The 15498-nt window shown below is 42.2% G+C and overlaps 3 protein-coding genes across 4 annotated transcripts; 2 read left to right on the top strand and 1 right to left on the bottom strand.

Moving 5' to 3' along the window:
• The first annotated feature begins 954 nt into the window (after positions 1 to 954).
• On the top strand, positions 955 to 5472 carry LOC142958951 (mRNA decay activator protein ZFP36L1). 2 transcript variants are annotated; one of them, XM_076100019.1, is made up of 2 exons: positions 955 to 1134; positions 2430 to 5472. In XM_076100019.1, exons 1-2 carry the CDS (start codon positions 1081 to 1083, stop codon positions 3663 to 3665), a joined length of 1290 nt encoding a protein of 429 aa, XP_075956134.1. In that variant the 5' UTR covers positions 955 to 1080; the 3' UTR covers positions 3666 to 5472. The 2 variants fall into 2 exon arrangements, with proteins under 2 accessions (XP_075956134.1, XP_075956133.1); XM_076100018.1 differs by having other exon boundaries at positions 2427 to 5472.
• Positions 5473 to 10607: 5135 nt separating this feature from the next.
• On the bottom strand, positions 10608 to 13260 carry trappc6bl (trafficking protein particle complex subunit 6B, like). Its single transcript, XM_076100021.1, has 7 exons — positions 13126 to 13260; positions 12693 to 12790; positions 12379 to 12446; positions 12163 to 12280; positions 11844 to 11927; positions 11553 to 11646; positions 10608 to 11385 (listed from the first exon to the last, which is right to left on the bottom strand). The coding sequence occupies exons 2-7, from the start codon at positions 12786 to 12788 to the stop codon at positions 11354 to 11356; spliced, it is 492 nt and encodes a 163-aa protein (XP_075956136.1). The 5' UTR covers positions 12789 to 12790; positions 13126 to 13260; the 3' UTR covers positions 10608 to 11353.
• Positions 13261 to 13544: 284 nt separating this feature from the next.
• Positions 13545 to 15025, top strand: bloc1s3 (biogenesis of lysosomal organelles complex-1, subunit 3). The gene is made up of 5 exons (XM_076100020.1): positions 13545 to 13585; positions 13768 to 13883; positions 13993 to 14182; positions 14298 to 14398; positions 14530 to 15025. Exons 2-5 carry the CDS (start codon positions 13770 to 13772, stop codon positions 14713 to 14715), a joined length of 591 nt encoding a protein of 196 aa, XP_075956135.1. The 5' UTR covers positions 13545 to 13585; positions 13768 to 13769; the 3' UTR covers positions 14716 to 15025.
• The last annotated feature ends 473 nt before the right edge of the window (positions 15026 to 15498 follow it).

Genomic DNA, 15498 nt, shown 5'->3' with positions numbered 1-15498 from the left:
AGGCCCAATTTCTGATGTTTTTCTTTCTTTTTTGCTCTAATGAGGACTGTACATTTTTCAGTTTCTTTCCCCTGTAGGTGCAGCCAACTGTTTGCAACTGTCACAACAATGCAACTGTCCTTACAATCCAAGGGGTGTGACAACTTCACTCCTGGCAGACCTGCGTGGGTGTGTTCTTGAAATTCTGTCTTTGTGGCCTTTTTTTTGTCTGAGCTTACTTTGACAATTCCTCCAGGCTATAGGGTTTGGGGTTATACGTTGGGTTGTGGTTAGTTTAAGGTTTGGATTTGGGGAAATAAAATGGTGCTTTGACTTTTTGCAAAGTCCTATCCTTGCAAAGATAGAGGAACAAACCTGTGTGTGTGTGTGTGTGTGTGTGTGTGTGTGTGTGTGTGTGTGTGTGTGTGTGTGTCTTTGAGTAGGATATTCTCATGGCTCTGTTCTGCAGTGGGATTTTTCACACATCACCTTTGAAATAAAAGACTTCACTCCTCCTTGTCTGTCTCATGGGGCTCAGCTGTACCGTCTTTTCTACCAATGTGTCCAGTGCTCCTGTTTTCTGCATGTACTCCTGTTTTTGACCTTGTGGCTGCCATTTCTTGTTACTGTTGTCTACTTTTCTATTTCTTGAGGCCCCCTTTGTGTCAAAGCCTTTCTTTAGTTTGTTTCAGCTACTACCAGTGTACCTCCTCTGTCCCATCTGATTAAAACCGTATGTCCTAAATGGCTTAAAATAATTAGAATATATACTTTGATATAAATAAAAATAAAATATATCTTTATATATTAAAGGAATTAAAAATAGGTCAGGTAAAAGGACGTTTTTCGAGCAGTCCCCATCATGTTTTCATCAGACACAGTGGTCTGATGAAAACAACTTTGGGCTGACTCACAGAGGCGTGGGAGGGGCTAACGGCAATGTTAGGTTTTAAATCCACACGTGGTCTAGGGGTTCTTGGGCTTGTTTAGCGCCGCGCACACAACCAGAAACTTCTGAGCAACTCATGCCAGCGAGTGGCCCACGTCTATCAACTGCGGGGGCAGACGAGATCGGACGAAAACTTTTGACAACTCAGCGAAATGCCATCCTTCCCCCTCAACCAGTTCGCTGACCTGGAAGAGATGATGTGCAAGGTAAACGCGGAGCGCAAAGAAAAGTTGAGCTGAGCAGAAAAAGTTGGCTAGGTCATGGGGTGTTAACGCTAGCTAACTGGCTACACTGCTAACTTTACGCTGCTAGCTCTCTTCGTCTGTTCAAGTGTTTAGCGGATGCTGCTGCTGTTGTCCGGTATCAACCGTTTGTTTTTAACCGGTGGCTTTATCGAGCTTTTGGCTTCTTTTTTTTTTTTGTTGCGATTTGAAAGTTAACTTTCCCTAACTTGTTTAAGCTGGTGTTGCGATTCATCGTAACATGGGCCCATTAAACCGTCTACTCACTCACTCACTAACTTTAGCCCATGTAGTGATTTAACGCTAGTACTAGTGAGCTAACGTTGACCTGGTTAAGCTAACAGAGAGGTTAACTACAACTGAATAAGTTAGAGCCGCCGTTAACAACCTAGCGCTAACTTTATGCTCGAAACAACACAAACAAGTTAGTTAAAGTTGTCAATCTGCGTTGATAACACTGAGAAGTGTTTAATTCACTATATCCTAGTTAGTAGAAGCAAGCTGTGTACCAAACTAATACTATAATTTAGCAACAACTGCACGAGGGTGTTACTAACTTTACGTTATGTGATAGCAATATAACGCTCCTTGGTTAGCTATATCCTGCCCTTGCTTACTTTAATCACAATAGAAGATGCAAGTACGTGTAGGTTCCAGGTTAAACCCTGTTTGGTCACGTTAGTGTGGATAAATAAAGGAAGGAAAGAGTGTTGCTGGATTTTGATCATGTTTTTGTGAATAAAGTCTTGTAACTGTGCAAATCCATCGAGCAAGTTTAAAAGGGACTTGCTCTGCTCAAATGGCAGCATTTAAATTATTATTTCATTAATTATTTTCAATTCATCATCTCGTGGTGACCGATCCATAAATACCAGTCCAATAATCGGTCTGTCTGCTTTCCCTTTCTGTCCTGTAGCTGCTTATATAAGACACTGGGCCTGTTTGGTCCTTAGAGGAAATTAGTTTGAGACAAAATACAATCCTAAAAGAGGGCGGGTCACATTAGAAGTATTGCTAACTGAAGTACCATGCGGCTAACTTTGTGGTGTCTGTATTGCATGGCAACAAAACACAAGAAGTTTGTTTTTATGTATACTTGTATGCCAGTATTTAATACCGATCAACCATGAATAAAGTTCTTTATACAGTACATGAATTTATTCTGCCAGACATGTAAAAAACAAAACAGTAATACGCATTATTTATTAATAGTAAAATATATCTGCTAATGTTGTTCTGTCCGTTTCTTTTTACAGCAGTTACTGAATCTTGACTTGAGGGAGCAGAACCGACCACCTCCATCATCCTCCGTCAGTCTGGCAATGGGATCACCGGGCTGCATTGGTCAGCCGCGTAGTAACACGTCGTTCTCCCTGTCGTCTCTCGCCTGCCTCCCCGCTGATCCGTCAGACGGTGTATTTCTGACCTCCAGCCAATGGGGGGAGCAGCCAGAAAGCCCTCTGCCCACCCAGCTCATTAATTCCACCCAGTGGGCCAAGTCAGGCTTCCTTGCCCAGCGCTCCCTCAGCATGGTGGAGACCGGCAGCACCACAGCAGCAAGTCTTGGCTGGCCGGGGACTGACCTAACGCACTCCCAAAGTGACATCAGCCCCACTGCACTGAACACCAGCTCCTCTTCCCTTTCCTCCTCGCGCTATAAGACTGAACTGTGTCGGTCTTTCACCGAGAGCGGCTTGTGCAAGTACGGCGGGAAGTGCCAGTTTGCCCACGGGCTGGACGAGCTGCGAGATCTCAACCGGCATCCGAAGTACAAAACCGAACCGTGTCGCACGTTTCACACCATCGGCTTCTGCCCCTACGGGATGCGCTGCCACTTCGTCCACAACAACGAGGAGGAGGAAATCAAACATTCCCTCGCTCGCTCCTCCTCGTCCTCTTCCTCGAGCATTCCCCAGCAGCCGCCTTCCTCCTTCCGCTCGCACAGACCTCCTCTTGTCAGACAGAGCTTCAGCTTCGCTGGGTTTCCCTCTGCTCCCCTTCAGCCTGCCCTTCCTGCTCACCCTCCTGCCACTGCTTTTTTCACGCGTGAACCACCGGCCTCTCCTCCTTCCTGCGCTGACATTACCGACCTCCTTTCTCATGCCTTCCTGGAGATGGACTCTGCCTTCGAGGCCTCCCCTGCCGACCAGTACCAGCCCCCCATAAGCCAGGTCACTGCAGCGGATCCCCGGTCTCCATTCCTGCCTTCCCCAGACTCCGGCTGTTCTCCAAGCGGGCTGTCTCCGACCGCCTCCCCTTCCCTGAGGCAGAGTCCCAATGCTACTGGGGTCTTTCCGGGGCCACTGGGTGCACGATCCCTGTCTTACACCTCTCTGTCAGACCAAGACCAGGATGGAAGCAGCTCTGCTAGCTCGCTCAGTGGCTCTGAATCCTGCGGAGGCATTAATGAAGTCAACGGCAAGCGTCTGGCTGTATTCAGTCAGCTCTCTGTTCCCGAGGATGCCACTGGGTTCTGCCTTCAGGCTGCAGTGTGAACACAAACATACATTCATATTTATATAAACATGCAGAACGACATAATATATGCTGTACACACGTATAGCCACATTCAAGCGCACACACACACACACACACACACACACACACACACACACACACTAGAAGCCTATAAATGCACACATACACTCACACACGGCAGCGACACCTCAGACGTTCTTTGCTCCTGTGTGGCATCAAAGGAAACAAAGACTTATTGACTGTACCAGAAAGCACAGAGAGATTCGCCTATTCGATCAATGTGGTTTAACTCTCACTGCCGTATGCGTAAGGGAAGCGACAGTGCAGAACCCTGAAATGTGTGTTGTCACCAAAACGGAGTTTATATCAAAGACAGAAGTTATATAGTACTTGAGGCGATTGAAGCTCAACCAAAATCGTATGTTAGGATGACAAATAGCGACAAAGATATTGTAATCACAGTGTGATGAGTCCAACCACACCATTTCTATTACCGTTATACCAATTTCTGGGTGATCAAAAGAATGTGATGAAGCCAAAGACGTCTTTGTAGCTCAAACGTTTTGATTATGGTAGCACAGACACACTATGTTAACTGTACGCAGTATTGTTGTTGTTTTTTTTTATATATAAATGCAGTCTGGGGTTATGTTTAGATCACTGGCCTTGAACCCGAATGTTACGTTTTTAAACAAATGAAGTGCCTGTTGCGTTATTTAGCAGGTCACGTGTTGAAGCGATATTTGCTGGTTTGTTAGGAGAGATGTGTGGATGGGGGTGCAGGTCTCTTTATTTAGCCAAATAAGCTAGAGTTCAAGTCTCCTTGTTGTTAAGACGACTACAAGTGTTCTTTTGTGTATTATTGATAAACTGCCACCAGTAAACTGTCAAATGACCTGATATAGCCTGCCTTACAGGGGGAGGGGAGGGAGGGGGAGGGGAGGGGGGGGGAATTCAGTTTGAGCTTAAGAAAGAAAAAAAGCCATGTGGGCTCCACCTTACTTTCTCATATCCCATGTCCACGACTTGCCGACTGGAAAAGCAGGGCATGGGTATGTCTTTGGCTTTGATGTGTGAAATGTGCCAGCCCAAATTGCAGAATATCCATCAACACTGAGTTTAAAGATAGACTAAAAATAACCAAACGAATGAGATGCCATCACACAATTCTGCGTTTTATTTTGTGTAAACCGATGTGATCTGAAAAAGGCACTTGGCATGGAAGGAAATTTTAATCAAGTCATGTGAATCTTTCATGTCCTGTTTTACCTCTGGCATTTTTCCTAAATATGTATTTTAGATTATCTTAAACGCAACATTCCCAGGAGCAGTTATTATTATTTTTCTCTTGTCCAAAGGCAGCACTGGTATTACATTTTCGATAAATATTCATGTTTTTGTGACTCGGCACACCATATTTCATCTCGCCGTCGATATTAATTCTTCCTGTTTTGGCTTTGTCCTGTTAAGAATGTGTAGCGTTCCTGGTCACATGTACGTGAACTGATGCCTCACTGAGCTCGAGCCAGCATTCTGTAGGGTTAGGGTATGTATGCTTAGTGTTATAGAAGTGTTACTTGTGTGTTTTATGACATAGTTGGTTAGAAGAACAGACACTGTGCTGTTACTGGTCTATTTAAAATCGCCTTTCCATCAACATGTTTATGGCCTGTTTAGTGTTAAAGGTGATCTTTAGTAAATTAATTTATTTTAACATATTTATAGAGGACTTTGAGTTGGTGATGCTTGTATCAAGTTTAATATATTTGGTTTCTCTTTTTTGCTATTTTGTACCGGAAATAAAGTTTTTTTTTTTTTTTTTGATTCTTTTTTTTTTTTTTTTTAACTAACTAAAGTTTGTTTTCAGATTCTTGGGGTTGCACTTAAAATTATTAATCGGGTAGAATCTATACAGGCATGTGTGGCACATCCGCTCAGAACCCTTGTATTGAGGTGCTGCTGCAACAATGCAGAGGTTACGACACTGGTATGTTTCCTTTCCTGTGTATATGTGCAACAATGTTCACACGTTTGTGAACAAGGAAGAAAGCAAGCAGGAAACCAGTGAACTGTCAGTTATGATTTTCAGTGTAGATAACATTCCCCCAGTGGCCCTTTGCTGTACACACAATGTCAAAAGTAGGTTAGTATGTTTTTCAGTTAATATCTTAGTTTAGACTGATAAGCTAGTGATGTTTTACGGGACAGAAACTGGATGTCAATTCATTTTTATGTAGGATTTTTCGATTTTAGTTTTTTTACGAGGCTAGAACATTACTTTAAAAAAACTTCCCCCTCAAAATCACCACATACTGGGACATGGTTTCACTGGAAAGGAAAAGAAAGCTGTGCTTTAAGCTGTGGAAAAAGACAATATACTCAAGTGTGATTTTTGGATTACGGATCATTTCTCAGTTCCTTCAGAATGATTAGCATATATAATCACAGACCAGAGACTTCTATTTTCATCCACAAATGACACTGTAAAAGAGTGAAACACAACAGGACCTCCTTGAGCAGCAAATGAATTACAGTTACTCTGTGATGGAGCCTCATGTTCTAACAAACTAGTGTTGCTGATTGATCTGTAAGAGTTTAATTCAGGGCTATTTTTCTGATTGCACTGAATAAAAGAAGTAAATCTATTCATGCAAGGTTAGCTATAATAGTCAACCAATCTGCTGTAGGACAGCAAGACACTAGTGTGTGTGTGCGTGTAGTCATGCCATTGAGATTTCATGTGGAGATAAGAAGTCTTTTGTTTAGGGTTTAATCTGACCAATCCTGGGCTCCCACCCATGTCCCTTCTCCCTCACTGAATCCATCCTTCCTCCCTCACTTTGTTCCTCTCCTTTCTATCAGTTACGTCCCCTCAACACTCAACACCATAGCAGCTGAGTACTAAACTTTAATCTTCTGTTGCTACGGTGAGCAGAAGACGTTTGTGCCGGCATTGGGAGGGTTAAACCACAAAATGTAATTGGTCCTTGTAAAAATCCAACTATATATGATAAAACGGGAAAACAACCAGGGATATAAAACCAGTTTGTGGTCTAAATTGTCTTAATTACATTAAGTTTGTGAAGCATGTTTACATCAAACTAATACGGTATTTCATCATCACTTAAAAAATTTGTCATGATGGTAAGATTTAGATTTTTCGTCCATTCACGATGTCTCTCAAAAAAAAAAACAGGGCTATAGATGCATGCACATGGTTGACCCCCCCAGGAATCTCTTTTAATGCACACAAGAGCTGTCACTGTTAACATGAGATGGGCTGGCTGTCTTGGAATGAGTAGTGGCTGTTAGGGGGTTAAAGGCATGTGTGTGCTTGTATGGTTTCTGTGTGTTTTTGTCTGATAGACATTCTCCCACACTCTGCCCTGTGGGACACAGGCAGGCAGATGGCTGTATTCAAGTCCACCACAGGTCAACATATGGCCCTGAGAGACAAAGTTTGTTTGTGTGTGTGTGAGAGACAGAGAATCTCCCTCTTAGGCTGGTATGCATGAGTGAAGGAAGTTGAATGAGTAAGAATTGGGATAATAGTGGGGTAATAGTGGAGGCCTACATAAAACGCTGTGGAATAAGTTGCGAGACAAAGAAGTGGGACAATTTGAGAGGATGAAGGCGGGCACATCAGAAGCTAGCTAGCAATTGGCTAAGCTCCTACTGTTTCCTGACCAGCTAACTATTAATGTTAGTGCTAAATAAATCAGTCTAATGATAACCACACTAGTGCTAGTTCACCTAGACAACTTCTAGGTACTTCACTACTGAGAATACACATGCTTAAATATTAAATAGCTACAACTAACTAGCTCCAGCAGACTATCAATACCGTCCTTCTGTTAGCATCCAAGTAGCATAAAAAAACTCTTATGGAGCAGCCTAAACACTTAGACCTGCTCTATTCAGACTTGTGGGTGTTGTGCAGCTGCATGTGATGAATTAACTACTTCATTGACGTTGTTTTGGACCCCAATTTAGTACTGGCACGACCAAATTGTCAGGGTTCAACAATTACTTTAAACGGCATCTCTGCCTACAAACTGCAGTGAGCCTTCGGGGGAACCTAACCCAGATCAATAGTCTCTGACAACTTCTCACACAAAAGACTTCAGTCAGTCCATGTGGACAGTGTTGCTCAATTCTAGCAAGTCATCAATTTGAGAGGATGAATGCCGGTTTTACTTGCACCACCACCCCCCCCCCCCAGCACCTCCTTTCTTTCTTCTAGCTCCTGAACACACTCCTCCTCCTCCTCCCACCCTTCATTGACCGTTCCTCTTTGTGATATTGTGATGCAGGAGGAAGTGGAGCGAAGCCATGTAGAGCAGCACAGAACAGCTGTGAGCTGAACTCTCACCATCACCCCTCAATTGTAGCGAGCCAGTCCCCAGTTTCCCCTCAATTTATAATTTGTACATTTATACATGAAACTTTTCTCACCTTCTTCCTCCTTCTCTTCTCCTACACTGCTCCCCCCCCCCCCCCCCCCCCCCCCCCACACCTCTAATAAACTTCTCTTTTCTACCTTTCAAGTCCCTCCAGCCTCCTGTAGAGGCTCTTCATTCTCTCCTTTTTATTTTCCTCTATGTCCACTCTCTCAATCTCACCCTCTTCTCCTCACCGACTTTCTACAGTTCAGCCCCCTCTCAGGCTTTCTCTTTAATCCCACTTTCTGCCCCCCCCCCCCTTCTCTCCAGACAGGATTTGGGCAAAGTGTTTAATGGTTTGCAACGAATGGTTAAAAGAGTGGGCTATAGTCAGGTGCTGCACATTTATGCAGACGCCTAACTCAGTTTTCCTGACTGTATTCTTCTTTCACAACATCTCTACAGTTGAAAAGAAATTCCAAAATAAACACTAATTTTGCCGTCACCTCCGATGAGCTATGCAGATCAGCAGGGCTAGAGTGGCAGTCTACTTATAACCAGGGGGCTTATTTAACTGTTCTTGCTCTATTAATCTCATTCAAGAACACTTGTCTTGAGGGCCAGCAGGACATAACCCAGTTAGAGTGCTAACCCAAAGTTTTAGACAAAGGAGTTAAGAATATATTAAAGGGAATGTCGTATTGCCCTTCTAAGAAGTTGGAAGACTTGCAAGAAAGAGATTTTTTGAAAGAATGACTAAAACTGATGCAGCGTAAGCCGAGGCATCCTGACTTTTAATCCCTTGCATGGGTCAAGCTCCAAAAACACTGGATTCTACACTTCCCATTATGCAACCGACAGCAGCTCTTGTATTAGACCCTTCCTAACCCCATACCATCTGTTGGCAACGCAGGCTTTTTGTAAAACAAAAGTAAAAAATCGGTGTTGTCCAAACCCAAGTCTGTGCCTCTTTAAGATGCAGTCCGACTCATCCATGCTTCATGGTGGGGTTTGTGAACAATCATAGTTGAGTGGCTATTGTTTCACTCACTTTGTGTGTTGCAGGAGTAAAAAAAAAACTTAAAATTAAATTATAATACGACACTTACAAACATATATCATTGCTATTATTTCAGTCAAACGTTGGCCATAGATGTGCATGAGACGTTCACTTGGCCACTGAGCGTGGTTTTGCCCTTCGTTATCGACTTCAAATTCTGCTCTGATGTCGTCAGTCACGATAATAGCTGTTATATCACATATTCAAGGAATTACTGAGGCTAAGTTTCTCCTTGTATGGTGAAATACACCCTCCAGGTTGTGTCTAATACAGACGGTAAGTTGTCACAGCAGTAAGAGTAGATGTGGAAAGCAGAGTAGTGACTCAGGGCCGAGCCTGAGCGAGAGTCACATTGGAGACGCATTAAAAGGATAAAGTTACATGCAACGACCCTTTGTTGTGTCAAACTATCACACTGATGGCATTAGAATACGGGAACACAAGTTATTAAAGCAGAGTGAGCAACGTAATAAATCAACAAGAGCAATAATGTCCATGTGGTGCTAAACCAAAATAAGGATTAATGAAGTGTCAAATATTTTTACCAAATGTGATGATGGATTTGACAGAACCTGGGTAGACTTATTCCAAACACTAACTCAAAATGACCACGGTTTTCTTCAGAACTTTTACACTGAATATCTGAGAAGTGCAGCACAATCACATATAGTAAAACCTCTTAATACCAAGCTCATGATATGGATCAGCAACCTGAAAGAAATATTAATACCTTAAGCAGGGATGATGGGAAATGGAACTGCTGTAGCTAGAGCACACAGTGTAATGTGTTGTTGTGCAGACGAGTAATACAGAATAAGGTACACATTTACATAAGATTTTTACTAAATAGTTCTCTTCAATATGTATTTTGTTATTTACAGTGCCATGAAAAGTGTCAACAAGCTTTGAACTCTTTGCACAAATATTTTTTAAGTTGATGTGCAAAAATAGTTTTGATTATTTTTATGAATTAAAATACCAAACATGCAAAATAGAATATGCAACGGGTATTTACACATCTAGTGTTGTCACAGATTAATTATAACAATGCAAATTATTTGAATAATTAATGGCAGGAATTGTGAAGACTCTGAAAAACTATTTTGAATAACGTTTTTAACTGTTGATTATTTAGTTGTGACATTGTGTGAATAAATACACACGGGGGGGATTTCACGGCACTGTGCAACCGCGTGTGTGCAACTACAGCTTCTTCTATTTCCCAGACAAACACTGGGAGTACATCTGAAAGATTAACTAAAGATCCGAGGGAAAATATGGACCAGACATGGAGACACTTGACAGACCTTGGGCCATAGGGTGAAGCAACAGACATAAACACGATGGCAGCTTTATGTGTCCCCCTAGTGGCACAAAGAGGCAACAGCATCTACCAGTAAGATTTGTTTTCTTGTTCAACAGGCCTTGTTTTGGGGGGTTTGTGTCACATTATTATTTGATTAAGAGAAAATGTCAAGTTGAGAAAATTGAAATAATGAAAACAAACAGCGCATACGTAAGCTGTTTTAGTATTCATATTTGAGGAGATTTTTTATACAAAACAAAGTAACATCAACAATTGTAACCCATAAATCCATGTTGCAGTTTTCTGTATGCGAGGAAAATATCAACACTACATACAACTCATATCAATGCTGTAAAAAACATTTACATCTTGGTACAAAAAAAAAATTATAATCTGTTCAGTTTGAGTGGTTCTCAGGAACTGTTATCACATCTAATAATAGAACACAATTAAACTAAAAGTCCTGTATGAATGACTCATTCTAGATTTGCATTTTGCCTTCAAATTAACTGGAATTTAAAAGACCACCAGCATGCATGAGACAGTCAGCTCCTAAAGGCAATCTGCTCCAAGGCAGAACAAAGCACCAGGAACCAGGTACAGGTTCTGTGTGTCTGCAGAGGAACAGGTGGTTCATAATGAATCTGATGTGGCAAAAGGCTCACTAGCTACTATTTGGATTGATGCTAAAAGAGATGGTATGGTGGTTGATGTCTTATCCTAAATTCTTTTTCATTTTCAAATATTTCTTAGTCCGACCTCTACATTTGGGCACTCAACATTGCAACTGCTCTGGTTGTCAGCAGAACCTGGCTAGTCCTGTTTGACCCAGGTGAGTAAATTAGGGTGGCGTGTGACTCCCTCTGTGGTTGGACAGGAACTAGTATCCTCTCTTTAGAATTAACAGAACCCCACATGGCCCTGTTCAGCAGCTCCAGGGTAGCACGGGAGTTCAGATCACAACTTCTGGACCACCACTTGGAATTTACCTGTCAAGACAAAATTAAGGAGCAGTGAACCATGTGTTTGGACTTTAAGAGACAAACTGGATGAGTTACAACAGTCTGGGTACAATTGGAAGCCAATGAGCATGTTATGTCACCTCGCTCTTTCCCACAATAAAGAGAGTCGTGATTGGTATTCTTTTAGTACTTACAGGACGGCATAACAGAGACCTCAGCTGTCACCACGCTGTCCAGACCAAGGTTAGACAGAGCTCCTCTCACAATGCCACACGAAAAAGCAAGGTACTGCGGGAAAACACACAAATACACATTAGCAGCAAAAAAAGCCTTTAAGTGACGACTATTTGTAGTTGATCCCCAGGTGACAACAGTAGGAATATGTGTGTGTGTGTGTGTGTGTGTGTGTGTGCGTGTGTGTGTGTGTGTGTGTATGTATGTGTGTGGGTGTGTGTGAGTGAGAGAGAGAGAGAGAGAATACAAACCTTAGGAGCCTGCTCCAGGTACTGTTTTCCATTGGAGAGCTGAGTCAGCAGAGAAAACTTGTTGTCCTGCAGGACATACGTACCCTATGGCAGGAAGTAAATGCATGTTTAGTAACAACACTAGTTACAAACAATTAATATGCTTCTGTATATATTAATTTCTCAATTCACCAGCAATGACTCCCTCAATTAGGGTGATAAAGTAATTCTAAGCACTTCTTTGACATTATGACGTGTGATATCTATCACAAAGTCAAAATGTCAGAAGAGGGATTAAACTTCCTGTTGGTGGAAAGACTACTCTGAACTTTTACTTTACCTGATGGTTTGTTCTGAGGTTGTCAACCTGCCTCCTGAACACCTTCGTCCAGAAGTCTTTACAGACAAACTTCATTACATCCAACTCATCTTTGAAGCTGGGAGAGTCCCTGGTCAACCTAGACAAAGCAAACATAAAGACATGTAGAGTAAGTGAAGAGGATGCATGTCACAAAGCATGTAGCATTACACATACAGTACATGTGTGCTCGTCTACCTCTCAATGAGTCCTTGTCCTACCCTGAAGCCCATGCTTTCAAGGACAGAGACACAGACAGCCCTGTCCTGAAGAGAAGAAATACAAGCTGTCAATTTGCTCAGTGGACAGAAGCTAGCGTACGTGTATTAGTGTGTCCTGTAGAAGCTAAAATATTATAATGTAACGATGAGCTGTATTGTGAGGCCTGGGAGAGGGAAACACATGGTATTAAGTAACGTTAGCTAGTAGATGGTGCTTTGCAAGGTTATTACAGACCACAGTGTAACTCAAAGCTCAGTCAGTTGATTGATGAATGCCTTTATTCAACACACCTTGTTGTCCATCTCTTCTTTACTGGATTGCTGCTCCTTGTAAATATGTGACACGATCTCCATATGGAGAAAGTCAAACAGAGACTCGTCTGCCATTTCTGCCAAACACACAACCGTGATTATGTTGCTCAATATAACGCTTCAGTAAAACAGTTTCACTTAACCTAGATAGCTTTGCCTCAAAAGAGAGAATCATCAGTTTCGGTAGCTAACGCTAAAGTTATATGTGAAGACCTTCAATGACGTTAACGTTAGCTTGATAGTTAGCGCTAGAAAGCTAGCTTGTGTTGTTTGCTGGCATTGTCCAGGGCTAGTTTTTCATACCTCGGTATGAGAGAGAATTGGGACAAAGCAATGCATCTAACGTTATATGTGGCATAGCGTGTAGTTATCTAAATACATTAAGCAAAGTAAACTGTTAAATGTACTGTACCTGTCAACAGACTGTATGCTACACGAAGTAAACACAAGTCAGCTTCCTGGGTTGCACTCGATATATCTACCGGGTAAACTTTGCCGCTCGGGATTCACGCAGGCGGAGTTAGCAGCAGTTTTCCCTTCTGTCATAACGTGAAAAAAACCCGGTGGTGGCAGAATACATGCTCTACCAAGAATAAATCATACACCCAATAATAAACCACATCCACATGCTGTCATGTGGAGGGCTGGTATCATAGACACTGCCTGAAACCATTCCAGAAAACCATGTTTAATTTCGGTGTACGCCGATTTTCATTACAAACAAACTCTCGATTATATGGCGCAGGCGTTCTAATCGCGGTCTGATTGGTCAGATATCACGTGACACCATAGCTCACATCGGATTGGTTCTTGGAAAACAAGCCACTTCCTAGCTGCTCATGTGATTTGCATTTTTAAAATCAACAGAGAAGGTTTGACATTTTGGGCTCTATATTTTAACGTTTAGCATTATGTTACAGAATACCTTTGACTTTTATTTTTACTGAGCTTGCAACAGGAAGTGCCTGAGCTTGTCCTTTCTCCTATAATTTGTTTTAATGTAACGTTAACGTTAGCTAAAGAAGTTTCGTTTTGTATGTCTGTGTGTGTGTAGCCATGTCCAGCGGGTACCAGATAGTGGTGCAGGGCGAGGCCTCGGAGACGGACTCTGATGATGAAGTCTACATCACCTCCATGACCGCTCCCGAAATTGCCACAGTCGGAGCCAAGGTAGTCTTGCATGTCTTCGTGTGTTTTAGCGCGACAGAGATGTGTGTGTGTGCGTGTGCGCGCGTGTGTCAATCTATTCACTCTGCTGTGATGTCTTGGATGCTGTCAGGTTCCCGGGGAGGCGTCTGAAACAGACAGTGACGGTGAGGAGGAGCAGCAGGCCGCGCGAGCCTTCTCTCTGAGCCAGGACAGCGTCCAGATACTCCGGAGAGACCTGCCTCCTCTCATTGTAGTCAGAGACCACCCTGATATACAGTCGATAGTGGAAGACAGGCCAAGTCCCACACACAGACCACAAGGTGAGGAATGCAATACAGCAACGTCATGATTAGAATAAGTAATGGTAATACTTAAAGTGTGACAGACTGCTCACCACTCAGGGGTCAATTTGACAATGTAATTGTGTTTTTCCAGGTGACACGCTGTTACAACAGAAGCTGCAGGAATCTAACAGTCGGCTGTATTCTGACGTGGGACAGACGGTACGGCAGGTTTATGGCAGCGCCAGTAGAGAGGTACGTAGATGTGTTGGATGCTACTTATACTACATCAGAGATTCTATGATACGCATCTTGTAACAGAGAATTGGCTGTGGTTGGAAATGCCTTAATTTGAGGGTTTTTTTTTCTGATTGTCTTTGTGAAAGGTTCAAAGTGCAACAGCTCAGCTAAATACTTCGCAGAGCGCCATCATCAATGCGTCCCACAGCATCAGATTAATCCTGGATGACCTGAAGGCTGTGTCCGAAAAGATTGACATCATCACCAGCTGTCAAATACTGCCCGATATCAACATCAATAATCTAAATAATCATACTACTCCTTTACCATAAATATATAAATAATGTATGAATAATTGTATTATAATTGTATATTAAATCTACAGTCACACTTTAGATTGATTTGTCTGTCAGGTGATGTTCTCTCTTCCTATGTTCCACAGCCGTCTTTCAGGCTAACTGAATAACATTTAACATAGGAATATTCATAATACACATTTTATTTTCTAGTGGATCTTTGTAAATCTGATAGGTCAAGGAGGAAGACTTGCTCTGGCACTATAATAATTTGTTTCCCTTGTGTGTTAAAATTGTAACATAAATGTGACTCACTAATATAAATATATTTTGTTGGAAACTTGAATGCTGTTAAATCGTTCTTAAATGTGTCGTCTGGTATCAAAAAGCGAGAGCCCACAGCTGCTGCTGATGGTTCATTCATGTGGCATTGAATGAAAGAAAAGGTTGAGATGATTGAAACAGTCCTGAAGAATTGTCTCACTTTCAGTTTATGAATATAGTTTATTTTCAAAAACAATACTATTAGACAAGCAGAAATGAACACATATAAACACTGCATACATATTGAAGACACAATTTACAAAACTAAGTTAACTTACAGTCAACATACAATCTGCCCAGGGTTGGCTAAACATCTCACCTCATGGAAAAGGGCTTTGGCTTTGAGGAAACCTTTTCACACTTACAAACACAACTACAGCGTATCAGACTGAATGCCAATAAATGATCCTAAGAATATATAAGCTGATATGACAGGCCAGTCTTATATGTAAAACAATCTCCTGTATTCAAAGCTTCCTGTCCCTTCTCTCTGGC

This window comes from Anarhichas minor, unplaced genomic scaffold, assembly GCF_050575085.1.
Source record: "Anarhichas minor isolate MPS153535 unplaced genomic scaffold, ASM5057508v1 ptg000026l, whole genome shotgun sequence".
NCBI classification, from domain to species: domain Eukaryota; kingdom Metazoa; phylum Chordata; class Actinopteri; order Perciformes; family Anarhichadidae; genus Anarhichas; species Anarhichas minor.
This window is presented reverse-complemented; position numbering and strand designations above follow the sequence as displayed.

Excerpts from the sequence above, each read along its gene's own strand:
- LOC142958951 (XM_076100018.1), top strand. The coding sequence starts at position 1,081 with ATGCCATCCTTCCCCCTCAACCAGTTCGCTGACCTGGAAGAGATGATG. Across the intron at positions 1,135-2,426 it reads TGGAAGAGATGATGTGCAAG|CAGTTACTGAATCTTGACTT; the intron begins GTAAACGCGGAG and ends TTCTTTTTACAG.
- bloc1s3 (XM_076100020.1), top strand. The coding sequence starts at position 13,770 with ATGTCCAGCGGGTACCAGATAGTGGTGCAGGGCGAGGCCTCGGAGACG. Across the intron at positions 14,183-14,297 it reads TCCCACACACAGACCACAAG|GTGACACGCTGTTACAACAG; the intron begins GTGAGGAATGCA and ends GTGTTTTTCCAG. Across the intron at positions 14,399-14,529 it reads ATGGCAGCGCCAGTAGAGAG|GTTCAAAGTGCAACAGCTCA; the intron begins GTACGTAGATGT and ends TCTTTGTGAAAG.
- trappc6bl (XM_076100021.1), bottom strand. The coding sequence starts at position 12,788 with ATGGCAGACGAGTCTCTGTTTGACTTTCTCCATATGGAGATCGTGTCA. Across the intron at positions 12,447-12,692 it reads AAGAAGAGATGGACAACAAG|GACAGGGCTGTCTGTGTCTC; the intron begins GTGTGTTGAATA and ends TCTTCTCTTCAG. Across the intron at positions 12,281-12,378 it reads GGACAAGGACTCATTGAGAG|GTTGACCAGGGACTCTCCCA; the intron begins GTAGACGAGCAC and ends TGCTTTGTCTAG.